Source organism: Lygodium microphyllum, chromosome 2, assembly GCF_053477565.2.
Source record: "Lygodium microphyllum isolate KBCC chromosome 2, Lygodium_microphyllum_v1.1.10, whole genome shotgun sequence".
Taxonomy (NCBI): Eukaryota; Viridiplantae; Streptophyta; class Polypodiopsida; order Schizaeales; family Lygodiaceae; genus Lygodium; species Lygodium microphyllum.
In genome coordinates this window covers 137,291,784-137,313,014 of record NC_141136.1, presented here as the reverse complement: position 1 = coordinate 137,313,014, position 21,231 = coordinate 137,291,784, and the positions used below count along the sequence as shown (strand labels likewise).

Here is a 21,231-nt window from a genome sequence, read left to right as displayed (position 1 = left end):
CTTGTCGGGCAACTTATTTAAGAAGAATGTAACCTGATCGTCATCTGACTTTGGAGATCCTGTAGTAGCAAACTCGGCAAGTAACCGCCTATATTCAGCCAGCTTGACTTTCAAATCATCCCCTTCCTTACTAGAGAACTCTTGAAGCTCAAAGTCGAGATTGATGCACTGAGTATAATCATGAGTCGCATAGTGGTCGAGAAGGTGATTCCAACGCTCTAACGCCAGTAGGAAGTGCTGCAACTAAGAGTGAAACTCGGGCAGCAATCCCCACATCAGCTCACATTGGATGTGGCATTGCGGACTCTCCATTGACATATGTAATCAGGGTGAGCTAGTCGAGAGTTCAGCATAGGCTCTAGACAAATGACGAGGTCCCAAAGACCCTGAGACAACTCTGAAGTGAATGAATGCTGTAAATAAATGTAAGAGTGTATAGTGTGCTCAAGGGGCAGAGCAATGTCGGAGTGTGACGTCCACCAAAGATGGATCCCAACTCTGTGACCACCAGTCGGAGTGTAGGAGTGCTGAACAGTGAATGGCAGCAGGCTGGTCACCAAAACGCAGCAGTCTGGAGGCTGGAAACTGGTAAACACAGCAGTGTACCACCAATCGGAGGCTGAAAACTGTGCACAGTCTGCTGTAAATAGCAGGCTGAAACGGTGTCTGAGAGTGTCAGGGCCTGCAATGCTGAAAACGCAGGCTGGCTGACCCTGGAGATGATGGACAGCAGGCTGAACAGCAGTCTAGAGCAGTCGCCAGCAGCCGAGAGCTGTCGCCTACAGCAATGGACAGGCTGAAGATAATGTGGCTGCAGTCAATGATGGCTGTCCAGATGGACACAGGCTGCAGGCTGGAAACTGGGCGCCAACAGCAGCAGAGGTTGTGTGGGCTGGTGTAACCTACAAACAAGGATAATGGCTGAATGGGGGCAGCCTGTCTATTTATACATGTGGAAGGGCGCCCCAAAAATTAGGGTTTCCACTAAACTCTCTCGAACCGCTCCCCGTTTTAGGGTTTTACCCTAAAAGAGCATTTTAGTGTGTTTTGGGGCTATTTAAGAGGCTAATCAGCAAGTAATGCATATTTTAGCTCAACAACCCCTTGGCAAAAATCCTCACTTGTATGATCTGGCAAAGCTCATGACCAGGAGGGCTATAGACTATCCTATGGCTCTTGATGCCTCCAAGATTTTTGCTAATGAGAAAGATGAGCTACTCAAGGTACAATCACATTGGGATAAATTGAATGCCAGTATTCACTCTTTGCTCTTTCTCTCTTGCACTCCAGCCGTCATTGCTCACATCGAGCATTTGACTGTTGCTCAGGAGATATGGCTAGAATTAGATCAAATGTAAAAGAATAAGATCAAATGTAAAATCAAATAACCGTTATGAAGCAGGTGTCTCTAGAGGTTCAAATGTGGACTTTGAGTCCCAACAAGTCTTCTTACATGTAGGAGCATGTCAATAATCTTCGGCAATTGCAGATACAATGCAAGGAAGGTGATTACCTCAAAGGACATGGCGAGATAACTCTTCTTTTGAATTTACCATCCTGATTCAATGCATTCTATTCCCCCTTGATTGCTTCAAGGCGGGAAAATACCTTAAGTGGGAGACATTGGTTCCAATAGTCTTGGACCAAAACTCTCCCCAAGTTAGAGGCGTTGACAAATCAATGTTACCAATAGAAGGGGAAAAACAACAACAACAAAGACGAGAAGACCAAGCAAGATAAAGCAAGGAGTCTACTTGCTACATTTGTGGCAAGACAGGTCATTGGAAGAAGGATTACCCCAACAAGAATAAGAAGGAGAAAACTATGAAGGACTCAGGAGAAGTGGCTGCTCCTTCATCGACTACCTTTCTCCATTTGGAGGTGATTGAGGATGCTCCTCCGACAACCACTAATGCAACGATGTTGACCCCCCAGTTTCATGAGTGAATTGTGGATAGTGGCACTTCCCGTCACATGACTCCTTCAAATAGTCTTGCTTGTATGCATCCAATGCATGGGCAAATTCTCATAAGTAACAGTTCTTTAGTCCCTATCAAAGGCAAAGGTGATATGCAGCTGATTTTGGATGGGCAAGGTGGTGCCCTCACATTAAAAGTCCTCTATGTACTAGGTATAGGGTATCTTCTTCTTTCAGTGAGCAAGATTTGTGCTCTTGGTTTTATAGTTGAGTTTGATAAGCACTCTTTCCAAGTTCTTGATAGGTTCTTTGCGCAAGCCATGAGGAGAATGGAGCCTACAAGATGCAGACTTCATCAGCCTATACTTCTCTTCTTCTTCCTTCTCAAATTCAAATTGAGCTATGGCATGCTTGGTTTGGTCACCTCAACTATGAGTACCGTTAGAAGGCAACTCATGGTCAGCTTGTGCATGGATTGCCACAAATTGGATTGAGCCATCTGCCACGTGTGTCTTACATTCGTGGCAAGCAACATAGAGATGTGATTCCCAACAAGGCTTCACGAAGGGTTAAGATGCCCTTGGAGCTTGTTTCAACGGACTTATGTGGACCAATGAGAATGCAGTCCCTTGAGGAAAGTTTATAGTTTATGCTCATTGTTGATGATTTTTGCAAGATGACTTGGGCATACTCCTTGGAGTTGAAATCAAAGCATTCTCACACTTTAAGATTGGTTGATCTTCGAGGAGAATAGATCTAGCAGAAACTCAAAACCTTGTGTTCCAATAAGGGAGGAGAGTTTGTCTCCAAAGAGCTAGCCAATTCTTGTGTAGATCGTGGAATACACCAAGAGTTTGCCAACACGAATACACCTCAAGAGAATGAATGGCATGTTGGAGTAGAAGAATCGCAATATGATCAAGATGGCACAGACTATGATAGAACATCGGCAGACCACTCAAAGTCTATGAGCCAAAGCAATGGCCACTACTGTCCACATCCTTAGTCAATCCCCTACATTGGCCATGGCACATGTGTCACTTTTTTATGCTTACTTTGGTCAAAATCCGAATGCGTCTTACTTCAAGGTGTTCGGGCATGATGCTTATCTTCATATCCCAAAGAAATAGAGGGATAAGTTTGAGCCTTTATGATCTTGTTTCGCGAGATGTATACACAAGTCGAGATGTTTCTTCATGGAGTTTCCAGCTGCAATGGGAGGTGTTTAGCATCCCATACTAGGAGATCCACGTGACAGTTGAGCATTTGATCCAATGCCTTTGGAGACTCTATCTCTTGAGGCTCCTCCACACTGGTGGAGGAGATTGCTTCACCACCGAATTCATGTGTCATGCCAGCCCCCATGGACATTCCAAAGACTTCGGCAAAGATAGCGATGAGGGGGAGTATCAGCCTCCTCGTCATTGGGCACATGATATAGGGATTAAGGAGTTCTAGAGAAGTGGCAATCGCAAGATGGCCCACGGCGATCTCGAAGAAACCATGCACAATCCACCGAGCTTGTTTGTCCCAACTATTGTTTGATGTCTCATGCCATGCAAAATAGAGCGCCCACCTCCATGAAGAAGACTTCGCAATCATATCATTGGCAAAAGGCTATGGAGAGCAAAATGGCACTTGGGATCTTGTGCCTCAGTCCACTCATCGGAAGGTGATTGGAGTCAAATGGGTCTCATGCCATGCAAAATAGAGCGCCCACCTCCATGAAGAAGACTTCGCAATCATATCATTGGCAAAAGGCTATGGAGAGCAAAATGGCACTTGGGATCTTGTGCCTCAGTCCACTCATCGGAAGGTGATTGGAGTCAAATGGGTCTTTAGAACCAAGTACCATAGGGATGGTATTCTTGATAAGTACAAGGCGTAGCTCATTGCAAAGGACTTCACACAATGGCTAGGGATGGATTTCCATGACACCTTTCCACCTACAACTCGAATGGCTACCATTAGGGCTATTCTTGCCTTGGAAAGCATAGGAGATGACCGCCAGTTTATCAACTTGATGTGAAGTCTGCCTTCCTTAATGGAGATTAGAAATCGAAGATCCATCTTAAGCCACCTCCTGGCTTTATGTCATCCACTGGCAAGGTGTATAAGTTATAGAAGACCCTTTACAACCTCAAACAAGCTACACGTGTGAGACAAAATACAATGTGGCTTTGAAGGTTACTAGGAGAGCTTGGCTGCCTACAAACAAATCCTACGACACTTCATTCCGACAATGAGAGTTGCATTGCTTTGACACGGAACCCTGTGTTTCCTGCTCGATCAAAGCACATTGAGATATAGTACAATTTCATTCGAGAGAAGATCTTGAATGAGACATTGATGTGGTATATAACACAAGGACATGAAATTTTTCAAATACTTTAATCTTGCTAGTAACATTTGATTACTTTAATAATCAAACGTACAAGGTTGTTAAGCACATGTTGCACATGGCAATTATTTCATGGTAACAGGCCAAGGACCCCGAGGATGCAATGGGTGTCAAAGGCAAAACTTGTGATAAGCTATGCCAACTGAGCTTTGGTTGTCGGTTGGTGTCAGTTTTGACCCTGGGACAGTTGTTTGGCCATTAAGTGTTAGTTGTGACCCTAGGGACTAGCATTAATTAATTAATTAGTTAATGCCACTCTAAGGGTCAACAAAGGTTGAGGACCACTCCAGATGGAAATGGCCTAGCCAATTTAATTATGGATGGGTACATTTAGTTTTGAGCACGTTAAAAGAGCTTAAATTAATTTTCATGATTGATTAATTTTGAAAATTAATTTAATGTCTAGATAATGCTGAAAATTAAGCTTAGAAGATTGCCACTTAGCACAAATACCCATGCAACTGAGAAAAACTTTTTTTTGGGCTTGGTTTGAGCCATTCGGTAATTTTACAACCCATTAGAGAGAGCATAGTAGCCAGAAACATCAGAAATGTTTAGAAACGAAACGTTAAAAACGTGTTTTGTAAGTTTTTTCAAGAGGGGGTAAAATAAGAAATGTGGGTTTTTTATATAGGGATTTTTAAATAGTTTTAACTAGGAAACAAGGTTTTAAACCTCCATGAAACTCTCTTAAACAAAGAAAGGCCAATCAAGCTTGAGTGATAGTACATGAGAGTCAACTAAGAATAATACGTTATATATCCATGATCCATTATTGACTTATGTCAAAGTTAAGTCTTTAGACAAGTTCGGATCTCAAACATTATGATTCATACATATTACACAAAGAAAGTTGAAATAAACATGTAAATAGCTCATGTACAATATGGATTGAGTCAGGTTGCAACATCATGATTCTCATTTTAAAAAAAACTAACAAAATGTCAAAATCCAAAATGAATCATATATATCATAAATAACTCATAAATTAGACTAAAGTCATATAATAATCAACTCTCAAGACAAGAAGAAAATCTAGATACTAGATTGCCAGAGTCCAATAACTAAACAAAATCCCATAACAGTAAGTCTATCATCCAAAATCTTAAGTCCTTACGAGTCATTACTCATCATCATGATCATGTTTAACATTATCCAACAATTTTTATCAAAAAACCCATGTCTTTGGATTCCCTCCCCCCTAGTTTTTTACTGTCAGAAACATTTCTTACTTTAAGAAACATTTCGTAAGTTTCAAACTCAAAAGAAGCATGTTTCTTAACTGGTATGTGAGAGAGAGAAGGAGTTGCTGATCATTTTCTAAGCAAAGAACAGCAATTGCTGCAAGCGACAATCAACAAAGGCTTCAAGAGGCAGGTGACAGCACGAAAGGCAGCCATCATGGGCTAGCAACAACTTATGCAAACTGCAACAGCATTTATAAGCCTCCTAGCAATAGGCGACTGCGTCTAATGCAGTCTGGTACATGCAACAATCAAATTTCAGCCATTTTCCATGTGGCAAATCGGAAAATCTCTCTCTTTCATTCTCTCACCTTCACCTGAAACCAGCCTTCCTTCCATGGATGGGTGGTAAATCCTTGATAGCAACTTAATTACAACAGCAAACAATAAATGCAAATCTGAAAATACAAATTTACCTACTGATCTTGGACAATGCACACTCGATTGGCCCCAAAATTGGCATCCCTTTCGATATTTCTTTAGCTTTATTGAAGAAAAATTTGATTTACAATGGGATTCTCCCAATCCCCTTCACAATCCAAACTCCCCTTGCTGTCCAAAGTGACCAGCAAGTCTTCAATCCGCTTTACCCCTTGATTCGGGTACTTAATCAGCCTTAACCCACTTCATAGACGATGGAAAATGCCCCAAATTCAATTATTTGTTGGTCCCTCCACTTGAATAGGCTAAAAACAACTTCAGCCCTATTGAATTCAAGTCTTGGAGCTTCCAGTTTCTAGCACGCTTCCTAAGGCTGTTGCTAAACCCTAATTTTTTATGTAAATTAGGGTTTACATCAGAGAAATTTGCAATCTCTCAACCTCCAAGGGTCTAAATGCTGAGATCTTCATAGCAAGGTTGTGAAATGGCTAGTGATGAGAGATAAAGCTGTAGAGAGAGAAAATTCTGAGTTTTTTTGCGACGAATGACTGAAAATCAATCAAATGCAACTGTTGCCCTACCACAACAGCTTGTAGATGCAAAGAACTGAAGAAAATCAGCCATTTACTGCTGTTGCCCTGTCTCAACAGCCTCTAGATGCTGTCACCTGTTATTGATTGGTCTTCTCCTGCCCCTGGTTGCCTCACAAGGTCCTCCAATGGCTGCAAATTAAATCAGCAACATCTCCTCCCACTCTCTTGCAAGCTGAATACAGCAAAAATGTTTCTCTCTAACCTCTAAAGACGTTTTTCAATCTTGCATGGGCATTTTTGACAAGTGGCAGCCTTTCCAAATGGTTTTTCCAACATTATCCATAATTAAATATTAATTTTCAGTCTTTAAATATTCAAAATTAATCTAATAATTATTTCGGTGCCTTGAAAAATAATTTGGCTGGCCAATAATTAAATTAGCTAGGCATCTTCCACTCCCGAGTGTCTCTCTCTGTGCCATCTTTGATCATCAAATTGGCGTTAGGTACCATTAAGCACCACTTCTCTAGTGTCACTAACTGATACTTATGGCCAAATGAATGACCTAGGCTAACAATTGGCACCAAATACCACCAAGTACCTATGCGGTATAACTTATGGCAACTTTTGCCTTTGATATCCCGTGATTTCCTCAAGTCTCGAGCTCGTAAATTTACTCTAACACCAATTATAGCTCACATATGCAACATTTACTTAACCATGTGATTAAAAATTAATCCACATATTAAGTGAGGTTTCAAAAATACATGTCCTCACGACATCTTCGACCCATTCTCAGGTTATCTCAACATTTTTGAGTCATTTGGCGAAGATCACAGCCACATTTGGTGGATAGCAAAGAAATTTCTGTTGTATATTAGGGTTAGCAGCTAGCTCGAGACCTGTGCCATTAGTCAAGGGCATCGTACACTGAAATCAGTACCTAAAATTCAAGGAATGGTCAAAGATTTCAAATGCAAACTCATCCATTGTGAATTTGGGATAGCATTTGGCTACTTGGGATTCCATTAGAGCAAGTCTTGGGTGAAAATCAAGGCACAAATGCCTCGAATTGCTTACTGATTGTTTGTACAGCGAGGGGCTTTTGGATCATCCAAGGAGATTATGGAATCTCAAATTGTACTCAATCCATTAGCAATTAACGGTAAAGAAATACTAAAAAGGGCGCCAGTTTTGGAGCCAACAGGGTGTCTATTGTCCAAGATTATTTAAGTAAAGTGTGCATTTCAATTTATGCTCATTTATTCATTGCTATAATTTAAGTGCTTAATCACGTATTACCATCCTTTCTAAGAGTGAAGGCTGATTTCATGGTTCCATTGCCAAGATACCACTCAATCCTTTGATTTGGTGGGCTTGAGGCACCAAATCACAAGCCAAAGCTTAGAGCTAGTGCTGATTTTTTGTGCTCAACTGAGAAATTATAGCAATATGTCTTCATACAGTGAGACGGAGTCAAGCGGTGATGATGCCTCTTAGTATGGACATTCACATGGGCAAGAAGGAAATACATTGCGTAATCTTGGACAAGGCTCACATGATGGACAACAAACTGAAAATGTTGCTATTGGACAACATGCAAGGCCTTCAAGGCAAAATGAGGCTGATGATTAAGATGAAAAGGAATTTGATGACCAATTCAAGAATCGGATGATGACAGTAGCAAATCTCTTTGCTGAATTGGCAAAGGGTCCTCAATTTGTTCAATTTTAGAATGCTTCTAAGAAGGCTAGCAAGGGCAAAAAGAAGAAGTCATCTTCTACATCTTCGAGACAACAAGATGCACAGAAGGTAGTGCCAAAGCCTTCACTTGAAGCTCCTAAAGAAGCCAATGAAGCAAAGCAGTCAATTCCTATGTGATAAGATATGCAAATGCAAGGTCATCATAGAAGTGCCAATTCGATGGATTTTGGACAACCGAAAATGCATGCAATGATGGGGCAGCCAAGATACATTGGTGGTAGCACGATTTTTCATGCAATGGTTGGACAAGGACCGCATATAGAAATGTATGGCACAACTCCCTGTGATATGCAATAGCCTATGTATGGCACAAGTCCCTATGGTATGCAATAGCCTATGTATGGCAGCATTGATTTGATGCCCAAGGCACAAATTGGCATGTTTGGTAATGCATCTATATCCCCAAATGCTTATGGGGCTCAAGTAATGAGTGTTGGTCATATAAATGCTTCATTTGGGTTTGGTCATGATGTAAATATAGTAAATGCACCCTTTTTGCAACAACCAATGTATGACAATTTGACTCGCAAAGGGGCAACAAAAGACTATGATAAGGATGCAAAAGTAGTGAAGTTTTAAGTCCATCGATGGTACAAAAGATAGGCGAAAAGCTTTGACTTTCATTCAACAATTTGATGCAGCCTATTCAGTGGAAAACTTCACCGAATCCTCGAAGATTTAAAAGCAGCCACTTTCTTAAAGGTTAATATATTGCAATGGTAGTCTACACTCTTGATGCAAGATAGAGCACTGTCAACATGGGTACAATTCAAGCAAATGTTTGCATCGAATCAGTTAACATGTACTTTTGAGGTGGGCATCATGATAACTTGAAATAAGCTTGATACAAAGGAATGCGAGAAATGTAGGGCAATAAAATAAGTTTTGGGATGCATTACTGCCCGTCACTTCTTATCGTCCAATATCCCTTCATGAGCAAGTGGATAATATGAGTAGAGAACATGTTCTTGTCTTGCCCAATCTAAGGAAGTCATTTGTGGTTCAATGTGATGCATGTGGAAACAACATCGGGGCTATTTAATGCAAGATGCCCGAGTTGTAGCTTATGAGAGCCATCTTCTCCACAGTGTAGAGAGGAATTTGCAAGTCCATGAGAAAGAACTCTTGGCTGTAAATCGTGCACAATCTACATGGAACCATTATTTGTTAGGGGCTGATCTTACAATAACAGCTTATACTCTCTACCTCATTTTTAGAGAGAGTAGTTCGAGATTCAGAATTCACCTTGCAAAGTGTGTTTGTTGCAATGAACATTGTATTTATTCATTATTCATTCATTCATAGTCAGGATTCATTGTCTCCAAATTACCCTAAGCCTACTGAGTTATTTTATCAATATGTGCTTTGTCATGCAATTATGTTTGTTATTTGTAGACAAATATTTCTTTACATGGTATCAGAGCTAGGTATTCACTAAAGAAACATAGGCTTTTGATTGGAAATCTCGTCATCAGAAATAGGAACATTAGAGGGAAGATGATTACAAGCACTTCCCTTTCCACTTTAGTCTCCAAAACCTTCAATGCCGAGAATAAAATAGGAATAGGTCTCAAAGTGTCACAATGGGGGGGGGGAGAGAGAGAGAGAGAGAGAGAGAGAGCTGCTGGCCCATTTTTTTTATCAACAGCAATTTGTTGCATAAGACAACCACCTAGGGGCCTCAGCAAGCAAGGGACAGCAAGGAGACACCTTTCAAGGACTAAAAACAGCATTGTTGATCAAGTGACAGCAATTTGGAGGTGCCTATCAATATGTGACTGAATTAAATCTAGACTGGAACAAGCAACATGCAAATTTGTCACGAAGAAAATCAGATTTCTCTCTCATCTTGGCTTTCTCTCACCTTCTCTAGTAATTTCTCAAAAGATATCAACAATTCTCGGGTATTCTCAACAGATCTCAGCCAGATTTGGTGGATAGTAAGAGGATTTTTGCTATAAACCCTAAACTTCTGCAAAAATTAGGGTTCAACAGCCACCTTGGGACCTGTTGAGCAAGCATCGTACATTGAAATCAACACTGGAAATTTATCGAATTGACAGATTTCAGATGCCAACCCATCCATTGTAAATGGACATAGCATTTTGCCAGTTGGTGGTTCCATTTGTGCAAGTCCTAGATGAAAATCAAGGAGCAATTGGCCCAAATTGCTTGTTGATTGTATGTACAGCAAGGGGCTTTTGGATCAGCAAAGGAGATTGTGAAATCTCAACTTATACATTGTCCATTACCAATCAAAGTTAAAGAAATACCGAAAGGGGCACTAGTTTTGGAGCTAATCAGGTGTCTATTGTCCAAGATTGTTCAGGCAATGTGTGCATTTCAATTTATGCTCAGTTATTAATTGCAATAATTAAATGCTTGATCGGGTTCATAGTTGCAAACGTACTATGTACGGACTAGTTCGTTCCGTACGGTTCGTACCGTACCATACCGTACGTATCCGTACCATTTCGTACCAAAAAACATGCTATTTTTGGCCTCTGAAAACTAGACCATACAAAAATCTTCCAACTCCTAAGCCTTATGTTTATTATCATAATTCCAACTCTCTCTCTCTCTCTCTCTCTCTCTCTCTCACACACACACACACTCTCTCTCTCTCTCTCCCCCCCAACTTCCAAGATGAGTATGCAATTCCAAGAGCATCTCTCCTCCCCTCCCCTCTCTCTCTCTCTCTCTCTCTCTCTCTCTCTCTCTCTCTCTCGTCACACACACACACACAAAAGAATGAAGAACCTGTTTGTCCATCCACCCTAAACTTTGCTTTGTTCTTTAATGTATTACATATACACTCCCATATGTCTTCTAGTAGCGCATTGCGCATGTTGTGCATGAGATTTTTCCTTGTTATTCTCATGTATTCATCCTATTAACTCAAGTGACATCACTACTTTAGCCCTAAACATGTGTTCTTTTATCTATAATCCAAAATAACCAAGTTTTTTTTTGGTACTAATATCGTACCGTACCTTATAAAATCATAAGGTACCAATTAGTACCGTATTTTATCGTACCGTACCGTTTCGTACCTGACAACCTTGATCGGGTTTTACCACCCTATTTAAAGAGGAAGGTTGGTTTCACACAATTTGTTGAGAAACCCTTCACCCGCAGTTTGCGTTTTTTGCCTTTCTGCATTTTGCGTCTAGGGTTTGCATTTAGGATTTGCAGCCCCAAAAAGGGGCGCCATCCTAGACTGTTGATTGTGCCTATGTATAGCCCACTCTCTCATTCATTCCTCACAGTTGATTCATTCAGTCCGTCACCTCTTCTCTCCAGCCTCTCCACTACCCTCACACCCCTTCAGGAGGACATTGCAGTTTGTGGTTCGTGGTTGTCTTCATCATCTTCCTTGTGCTACGGCCCCCTTGTTCCCTTATATCACATTCACTTCATGATTCAGAACTTCATCATTCCATTCATCAGAGTTTTTTTCTCTCTTCTCTTCTCCATGTTTGCCGAGTTCACTCCGTGTTCCTCCCCGCAAACCCTACTGTCTCGCTGGTACGTCATCTTTTGACATGGTATCAGAGCTAGATCTGCTCACCTAGCAGCGAAGATCCTCCACTCCAATGAAGGCAAAGACCGGTGGCAAATTCGGCTTCCACTTCTCTTCTTCTTCCGCTGCATCAAAATCTCGTTTTAGCAAATTTCAGGTGTTTCAGCTCGCTGCCCACACCCCATTCGCGGAGGACATCTCAGCCGAAGCTGTCCATTGCTATCTCCATCAGTTGGCGCCTGATTTCCAGCCCTCTTCACGCAATTTGGAGCTGATTCTAGCCAGGCGACTGTTGTTCCTGTGCAGACCTGCTGCCGTACAGCTTGCCACATCATCACAGTCATGTTGCCTGCGTTTTTAGTCTTTCTCTCTCCTGCATGTTGTCCTACCTGCGTTTTTAGTCTTTCTCTCTCCTCACCTGCGTTTTTCTACTGGTTGCAATCTCTTACTGCTGGTCACATCCTCCCACTGGCAGCTCACTTCCAACCCTTCCACTACCCTCCCACCCCTTGAGGCAAACATTGCAGTTCGTGCTTCACACTGCCCTCATACCCCTTGAGGCGGACATTGCGGTTCGTGGTTCATAGTGGCTGACTTCTTTCTTCTTCAGCAAGGCACACTAGTATCCATGGCTTCTTTACCAACAGATGACCAGACTACTGGGTGCTCCTACTGTGGCATCACCGGACACACCACCAATGCTTGCCGACTTTGACCTTTGCCCCCCACCCCCCCGGAGTACATGCGTCTTCCACCAGGCACTCCTTGTGCCACCTCTCCTTTCTGGGCCACAGAGATTGTTCTGCGTCGGCTATCAGAGTACTATTCTCAAGGCAATAAGACGCATCCAATGCGCACTAAGTCCTTTCGAGCACATGGAGGATCGATTGGCGCTACGACCTCCTGGAGATTGTCGCAAAGCCAGCAGCAGTCTTCTTCCACTTATTTTCAGGTACAGTGGCTTCCACGACCTACGGCTCTGCAATCCGCTCCATCAAGAGACAGTGATTGTTTGATACCGTCTCCTCGTCACTCTGCTCCTTCGAGAGACAGTGGTTGCTCAACTCCTTCCTCTTCTTCAACTACCCAGTCTGCTCCACTGAGAGACAGCGACTATTACCCACCTCTTGCTCATTCTGAGCCCCACCCTTCCCCACCCTCGACTACTCAGGTTCGAGAGGCTACCTCTGGGAGCTATTCGGCACCCCAGATACCTTCTTCAGCACAACCGGCGGCACTTCCTTCATCATCAGACAACTGCGACTTGGTGACGAGGCCTTCGTATTCCTTCTAGCATGGATACACGGAGCTAGTGGCTTCTCTCCCGAGGTTGAGTTTCGGTTTCTCCAATTCACTCTATCTACTGTTCTTTACTACAAGTTCCCTTTCCGGTGGAAATCTTGGATCTTAGGGATTCTCTACATCTTCTTCCTCCTCTTCTCTTCTTGCCTTGGTCACTTGGTCAACATGGAGCCACCTCCCGAGATCGAGTACGAGCATATCCTTATGGTTCTCAGCACCACACAAAGTCCGACATTCCTCCTATGCATTGCATGTTTTCTTTATCTTTGTACTAGGGCGCTTGGGCAAGTGAACAATTTCCCCACGAGGGACACTGTCCAAGTGGCACCTACTGCATGAGCATTCTTCAGTATGTAGCATTGCATCTCCACCTCACTCCTCTCTTGTTCCCCTTTTGGGGCTTGAGAGGGGGTGTTGAGAAACCCTTCACCCGCAGTTTGCATTTTGCGTTTCTGCGTTTTGCATTTAGGGTTTGCGTTTAGGGTTTGCAGTCCCAAAAAGGGGCACCATCCTAGACTAACTGTGCATATTTATAGGCCACTCTCTCACTCATTCCTCATGGCTAATTCATTCAGTCTATCATCTCTTCTCTCCAACCTCTCCACTACCCTCACACCCCTTTAGGAGGACATTGCGGTTCGTGGTTCGTGGTTGTCTTCATCATCTTCCTTGTGCTACGGAACCCTTATTCCCTTGTATCACATTCACTCCACAATTTAGAACTTCATCATTCCATTCATCAGAGTTTTTTTCTCTATTCTCTTCTCTTCTCCATGTTTGCCGAGTTCACTCCGTGTTCCTCCCCGCAAATCCTACTGTCTCGCTGGTACGTCATCTTTTGACACAATTTGCCCCACAAGGACCCAACATGGGTAGAGAGACATATCAGAAGTGGAGCAGCGGTGGAAGCATAAACATGTGCTAAAATAAACTGCTGAAACACAAGACAAAAAGAGAAAAGAAAAGAACACGATACAGATGAGAACTCAAATGTATGCATGGGAAATGGAATCCATATATCTGAACACGAGACAGTCGCATACAACACTGAGTCACTGGCTGTGTGGGCACTGGCACTGGCACTGGTACTAGCACTGGCTCCTCTCTCCACAGAGTCTGCAGATGGTGAAGATGATGATGATGATACTGACTGAGGAGGAGCACTGAGTATAAATAGGCTGAAAAAGTGGGGAGCAATAATGCTGGTCGGACAGCATTAATGCTGGCCGACTAGTGCATAAAAATGCTCCACTGGCATAAAATGCCACACCAGAAAAAACCTAAAATACCTAATAAAAATGCCCAGCCCAGATCAAGCTCAGACTCACACATGAGCTGACAAATACTCTGCTAACACCCTCTCTCAGATCATGGGTGATCTGATACAATACACTAGTACAAGGAAAAGGAATCAGAAACTATACAACATAGAACCACCAAGTAGAACCATGGATACCCAAGCAGTGGGTGATCAAGCCACCACCAATGTGCCTCGGAGAGAACCTGATGTCGATGTCGATCGTACCAAACACCTGAAAATAGAGAATGTCATAGCATGTCTCTGTGTTCATCACCAATGTCTCGCAGTAGCATACAAGACCATCCTGTCAAAAATGCCCCTGAACATAGGTGACCATGGATTCCCTGCCTTTGGCCAGACCGCCAAAGTGTCCCCTCATGTGAGCTCCAGACGAAAGCCTCCCGCTCTATCAGATAACCAGCTCATCATGAACCTGGATGTCAATCCCAACTCCAGGATGTGATTCCGCCAGACTGAAATCGATGCGTCAGGGTCGTCCCTCTCTGGAACCTGTGCACCTGTATAAAAGTATAGATGAGGCGCGGCTGCCCCATCTGAACACCCGCTCACACTCCCTCTCTGGCACAAGAGTCGTGAGGGATGACCTCATCACCACCACTAGAAAGCAGCCGAGGAAGGGGCCACCAAGCCCTTCCCGCGATCCAAAGAAGAGAATCCCTTCCACGCCTTGGACTTCACCTTGATCGGAGGATCTGAGTCGGAGGCTGATGAAGGAGAGGACTCATCGGTAGAGTCAACATCCCGCTTCGTCTTCTGCTCCTTCCTGGAAGCCGCTAACTTCTTGCAGTCCTTCCGCAAATGTCCCTTCTTGCCACAGTGGTAACACTAGGCCCTCGACTTCTTCTTCCCGTTACCCCTCTCTGAAGCTACATAAGCCTCGCCTCCATAATGTGCTGGAAGCCGCCCCTGTAATCTCAAGGATGTCTCATGCTCAAGAAGCATCGAGGTCATATGTGTAAAACTGACAGGAGTCGATGATGTCTGGGCCCGCAAAGCATTGGCCACGCCATCAAACTCCGAGGGGAGCTTGTAGAGGACCGTCCCGACGAGATGCACCTCGGGAAGAGCAGATTGCATGTGCCGAAGCTGGTCATGTACCTGCGTAACACGAAGAAGAAAAGACTGAATAGTATCTTTCGGCTCAAACTTCATCTGCTGGAGCTGGCCATAAAGGGTGACGGCCCGCATGGTGGAAGGTGCTTCGTACATCTGCTACAACTTCTGCCATACTTCAGGAGATGTCCTACAGGAGGTAACCGCCGGTAAGACCGCTTTAGAAATACACCGAAGCAACGCCGAGTAAGCACGGGCATCGTCCGAGTCCCGTGTGAGCACCGCGTCCTCATGGTTGTCCTCACCAAAGTCTTCAGGAAGAGGAAAAGGACGGAGAGGTCGAGCAATAGCTCCACAGACAATGTACCATAACCGCTTCTGCACAAACCAAGCTTTCATGACAGCACTCCATGTGAGATAATCAGGTCCATGTAACTTATCATCAGTGAAAATGCACGAAGGAGCCATATGGAAGGTAGAGAGGAAACACAGCCAAAACACAAGCACTGACTGCAGAAAATGAGAGTTCACATGCAATATAACCCAAAATCTGATCAATAGAAGACAAAATCTGCTGCAGAAAGTCAAAAAAATCAATCAAAAACTGCCAAAAACAGCAAAAACGGCTTGAATTAACAGTCACCCAGCCACGAGAGATGCGGAATCAGCAAAACGCAGGCTGTAAACTGGAGAAAAACAGGTAGAAAACTGTCGCCAGCAGCTGCAGATGAAAAACGCAGGCAGTAGAGCGTGCGTAGGCAGCAGGCGATGGCAAAACTGCAAAAAACGCAGGCTGAAAACAGCCCCAAAACAGGTCGCCTCGCTGCGACAGTAGTCGCCTGATCAACAGGGGTACAAAACAGTCCTGAAATCAGCAAGAAAACACAGCACGAGCACAGATCCTGAAATCTGATACCATGTCAGAAGTGGAGCAGCAGTGGAACCATAGACATGTGCTGAAATAAACTGCTGAAACACAAGACAAAAATAGAAAAGAAAAGAACACGATACAGATGAGAACTCAGATATATGCACGGGAAATGGAATCCATATATCTGAACACGAGACAGTCGCATACAACAATGAGTCACTGGCTGTGTGGGCACTGGCATTGGCACTGGTACTGGCACTGGCACTGGCTCCTCTCTCCACAGAGTCTGCAGATGGTGAAGATGATGATGATGATACTGACTGAGGAGGAGCACTAAGTATAAATAGGCTGAAAAAGTGGGGAGCAATAATGCTGGTCGGACAGCATTAATGCTGGCCGACTGGTGCATAAAAATGCTCCACTGGCATAAAATGCCACACCAGAAAAAACCTAAAATACCTAATAAAAATGCCCAGCCCAGATCAAGCTCAAACTCACACATGAGCTGACAAATACTCTACTAACAAGACATTGGACTATCATGGAGTCCACAAACCATATGAGATCTTGTGAGCTAAGTACAATCTCATCCTTATACATAAATCTTAACATCAACTAGAAGTAAACTTGATTATTCTCCTTTAGATTCAATGCGCAAATCTATTGATTTTGCAAAAAGATTGAGCCTCCATTTGGAACCCAGCCATCCCATTGGAGAGACTAGAACAGAGTAAAAGCCTACTTTCTCTTCTCCTCCATCTACTCCAATGCAAGGTACATTTGCAATTACTTCTCAATCATTTCCTAATGTTTCCACTTTCGAGCAAGATTTGAAGAAAATCTTCAAACTATTCACCACAATTTAAATCCTAAGGAGAATTGGTTTTTGCATTTAAACACAAGAAAATATGCTTATTTTTAAAACTCATGTAATCCCTTTCCTTCATCTCCTTTTCCTTCAAGTTTTATTCTCAATGTCATTTTGAAATTGGCGAAACATCACATTCATATTTTCCATCATCATCCACATTTCAATTTCAACCATTAAAATCAAAATATTCATTTAATGCATTCACATCCCCTTCATCCTCACCTCATATGTCCCCAAGCTTTGGGTGAATCTCTTATACATCCAACAACTTTGCCAATTGGGGTAAGCAATTTGCTTTACAACAACCACAGTCAAGGTCATTGAAACCACGACTAGTTTAATGATTGCTCGCAATGAGTTATAGCCTAGTAGCCTCTATATGATGACATACTTTCTCTCTTAGCCAACATCAAAGGGCTCTAAGTCCCATCAGCTTCATGCCCTAGCCACTACAAGGGAGCCTACGAATGACAAGCATCTCTAGCACTTCCACTTCAAGAACCTTGGTTACAACTCTCTTTACGAATTGGGGCTTTCCATGCCTAATATTGTCCAAGGATGTATGTAAAGCTTGTTGACAAGGATTCATCATTCAGCACTACACTCCATTTCCCCAGCAATCCCCTCATAGAGCAAAGGGGCCCCTTAGGTTGATTCACGTTGAGCTTTGTGGACCAACATCCAGCACCACTAGTAATGGCGCCTTGTACTTTTTTTAAATTGTGAATGATTTCTAAAGATATATGGGGATCCATTTGTTAGAACATAAATTTGACGTCTTCACATATTTCTCTACTTGGGTGCGTCTTGTGCAAAACTAGAGGGGTGCAGCAAATCCAAAATTAGAACAACAATTTGGTATAGTATCCGTTCTCACGGGATACTCTAGTTCCTCTTGTTTGGCAATGATACCATGTGAAAGTGCACAACAGAAGAGAATCGCTAACATAGAGAAAGAAGGGAAAAGAGAGACAAGGTGAATGGCAAGAATGAAGAAATGGGACTGCCTGATCTGAAAATGAATGCTGAGTACAAGGCTACAGTAATCAGCCCCTGCACGCCGCTGGTATGCATCAGTGAGGGCGCTGGAACAGGCAGATTAAAGGCTACAAGCGGAGAGAGTGGAGGCAATTGATGCAAAGTACGGCATGCTGGAAACCGGCAGCTATAAATAACTTAAACCTGTAAAACTGGCCAACCAGCTGCCTAAATGGCCAAAAAACTGGCTGACCTGCAACTGGTAATAAGTGACTGGCTGACCAGCAGGTAAAACTGCCATCCAGCCTGCCACATGGCAAAAATGTAATGCACTCAGCCCGGACAGCATAAGCACAGCTCAAAACTGACTGAGAAAGCTGGAAACTGAAATGCGAACTCGTAGAAGGCTCTAACACAGCTCTCAACCAGGAGATAACCAGCATGAATATACAAGAAGTGCTAAGAGGAAGGACCCCTTGCATTAGGACCTTTAGTTGAGTCAAAGGGCAAGCCCGATCTCTTAGTCTATTTGCATGTGATCAAAACTGAATTTTGCCAAAAATGAGCAATCCGTTTTCCCTAAGTAGGTTAGTAGTAGCACAAGTTTTGGCATAGCTACAAGAGTCCCTCATCTATGAACAAGGTTCCCTAGGCCTTATTTCATGAATGATCTCAATCAAAATGGATACTTGAGTACATTATAGTATGGCAACTATTAAAGACAGCACACAATTTATGATTTGTGTTGTCTAACTTTCTCTAACCTTGTGAAAGTCCCCATTCTCCTAGAACCTACCAAAATAAGATTAATCAACAAAAATAAAGTTTACACAATGAATACAATTAGCACAAGTAAGAACACTGCTTGACAGGTTATAATGCACTCTCTATAGATTTGTAATGAAAGCACAAAAAGGGCAAGACTAAAATAACTGAACAGTCCATGCCACTTAATCATGTGAAAGAAAGTACCATGATACATAGTTGGCATAATCTTTTAATTAACAAAGAAAATCCAATGGTTGAAAAGGACTCTAGCTACCATTGCTAAACATTTCTGCATACCAACCAAGCTGCAATCATGTGAAAAGAGTGCCAACCTGCCTAAGACGATGCCATGCCAATTTTTTGGGTGGTATACTGCCTAGTATAATTGCTTTGCCACCAAGTAAAGTTTTATTCTGGACTTCACCAATCAGAACAGTGCCTACATCAGGACATTCTGATGATGTAAGTGGAGAATTTTGATCTTGTACTAAGAAACTGTGCCCTAGTGGAGCGACAAATCCTTCAGCACTGAGAGGGAGATCAAAAAACTGTTTGCTAAGGTCAGTTTGGAAAGTGTTTTTAAGATCCTTCACAGTCATCAGCCCAAATTTCTCTGCCCCTATTTCAAGCGTCAGCTTTCTGTCTTCTGTAGAAGCAACCACACCTAAAGCAATGTCTCCCTGTTTTGGATCATAGCCCCGTTCTTTACCCTGAGATTCTGAAGGCAAACTTGTGGAATCTGCAAAACCCTGTGCCCCAATGCTGTTTTGCCAAGTTGAGAACCCGGTACCATTGGTCTGGGATGACGGCATGCTACGAGGGAACAATGGCCCCTGATCAATCGCTCTAGACTGTTCACCCAAAGGCTGGCTTTGACTGTATAAGGGATTGGCGACTACCCGATTTCGATTCATCATAGATATGGGCCTCTTAACTGATGATAAAGATCTTCTTTTCCTGGTGATGGACTCCTCTGCAGGCTTTTTATCCTTCAAAGTCTCCAAAAAATCGATGAGGCTGTTTGACTCCGTCACTTCGATGAAATTTTCTCCAATGATTTCACCATAATATTCTTCAAATGGGCCACCAAAAGGTGGAGGTGGAGGAGGGGGGGTGACCCACCCTTCCATGGAATTGGAAGCGTAAATTTGAGCGCTCAAATCTTCCGAGTCGACCGATGTAGTCGAGGCATTTAAGCCTCCATTCACAGGAGGGGCCAACTGATTTAATGCCCCGTTCGGAAGAGGGGGCGAAGACAGCAAGCTGTTTCCCCCGTGAGACCTTAAGGGACCCTCATTCGGAGGAGACTGCGAACCCAGCAAGCTATTCCCCGCTTGAGAGCTTAGGGGGCCATCATATCGATGACGGCTATCATTACCGAAGTTTGATTCCACGCTGAGAGGGCTGGAAGAGCCAACTGCATTGGCTGCCGCCGTTCCCGCTCCTTCAGCATAGACGCCATAGATAGAAATGGAGCCGCGGAGCTGACATGGAGGGGGAGTAGGCAGGGTCAGGATTAAGTTATTGCCGCAACGACAATGCGAAGAGGAAAGGTGAAAGGACCTGGGATGGGGCGGGGCCGACGAACAGCACAAGGTCGAGCTGTGGAGGGACGGCGGAAAATAGAGCACCAGGTGCGACGTGTCGAAAGAAGGCCTATGAGAACAGGATTTGGAGAGCATGGATGACCATGCCATAGCTCTCCTCGCTCGCGTGCTCTCCTGTCTGGCTGCTCGTCGCCACCCTTTCCACACACAAGATAGAGCTTTCCACACACAAGATAGAGCGGAGAGGTGTATTATGTTGTTGAAGCCTTCTTTCGCCTCTGGTAGGATATTTTTCCTGCCAATGGACTATCAAAGGCAGCAAGTGGCCTCAAGTTTCTTTGAAACTACACTTGATTGCATCGTCCACGGGAGGATCGGCTCGTAAATCTCGAGAAGGCTCTCTAAGGGTGGTTACACACCTAAGTGTGGCCGGCCAAGCATACAAGATCCAGCCAATAAGAAGCCCGGATCTTCAAAAGTGAGAGCCCCCCTCATACACACTGGGGGCGCCCGACATCTCCCCCTTTTGGGGGTCTTCAATGCTCCCCCCACCCCCTTTCTGCGTTCTGCAGGGCGGGGGAGCTCCCCCGTCCTCTTCCGTCCTGCGACTCGACCTACCTCTGATTGGCTCCTCTGTTGGCCTGTGGGCTCCAGGACAGAGGGCTTCCCGTTGCTACAGCCCGTTGCTGACGGTGTTTGGCTACAGCCCGTTTGGCTCCACCTCCTGTGATGAAGTATCTCTCTGGCCGCCATGCT

General features: G+C 43.7%; 1 protein-coding gene across 2 annotated transcripts in view; it reads right to left on the bottom strand.

Moving 5' to 3' along the window:
• The window catches only part of LOC148040373 (uncharacterized), a 99,835-nt gene extending 79,096 nt beyond the window's left edge, over positions 1-20,739 (bottom strand). For both annotated transcript variants that reach the window (XR_015694666.1, XM_087698932.1), the window contains exon 1: positions 19,261-20,739. Coding sequence is in view for 1 of the 2 variants with exons in the window: in XM_087698932.1 (XP_087555058.1) it covers positions 19,261-20,625 (1,365 nt within the window). In the remaining variant the exon portion in view is untranslated. The remainder of the gene's footprint in view (positions 1-19,260) is intronic.
• Between the last annotated feature and the right edge of the window lie 492 nt (positions 20,740-21,231).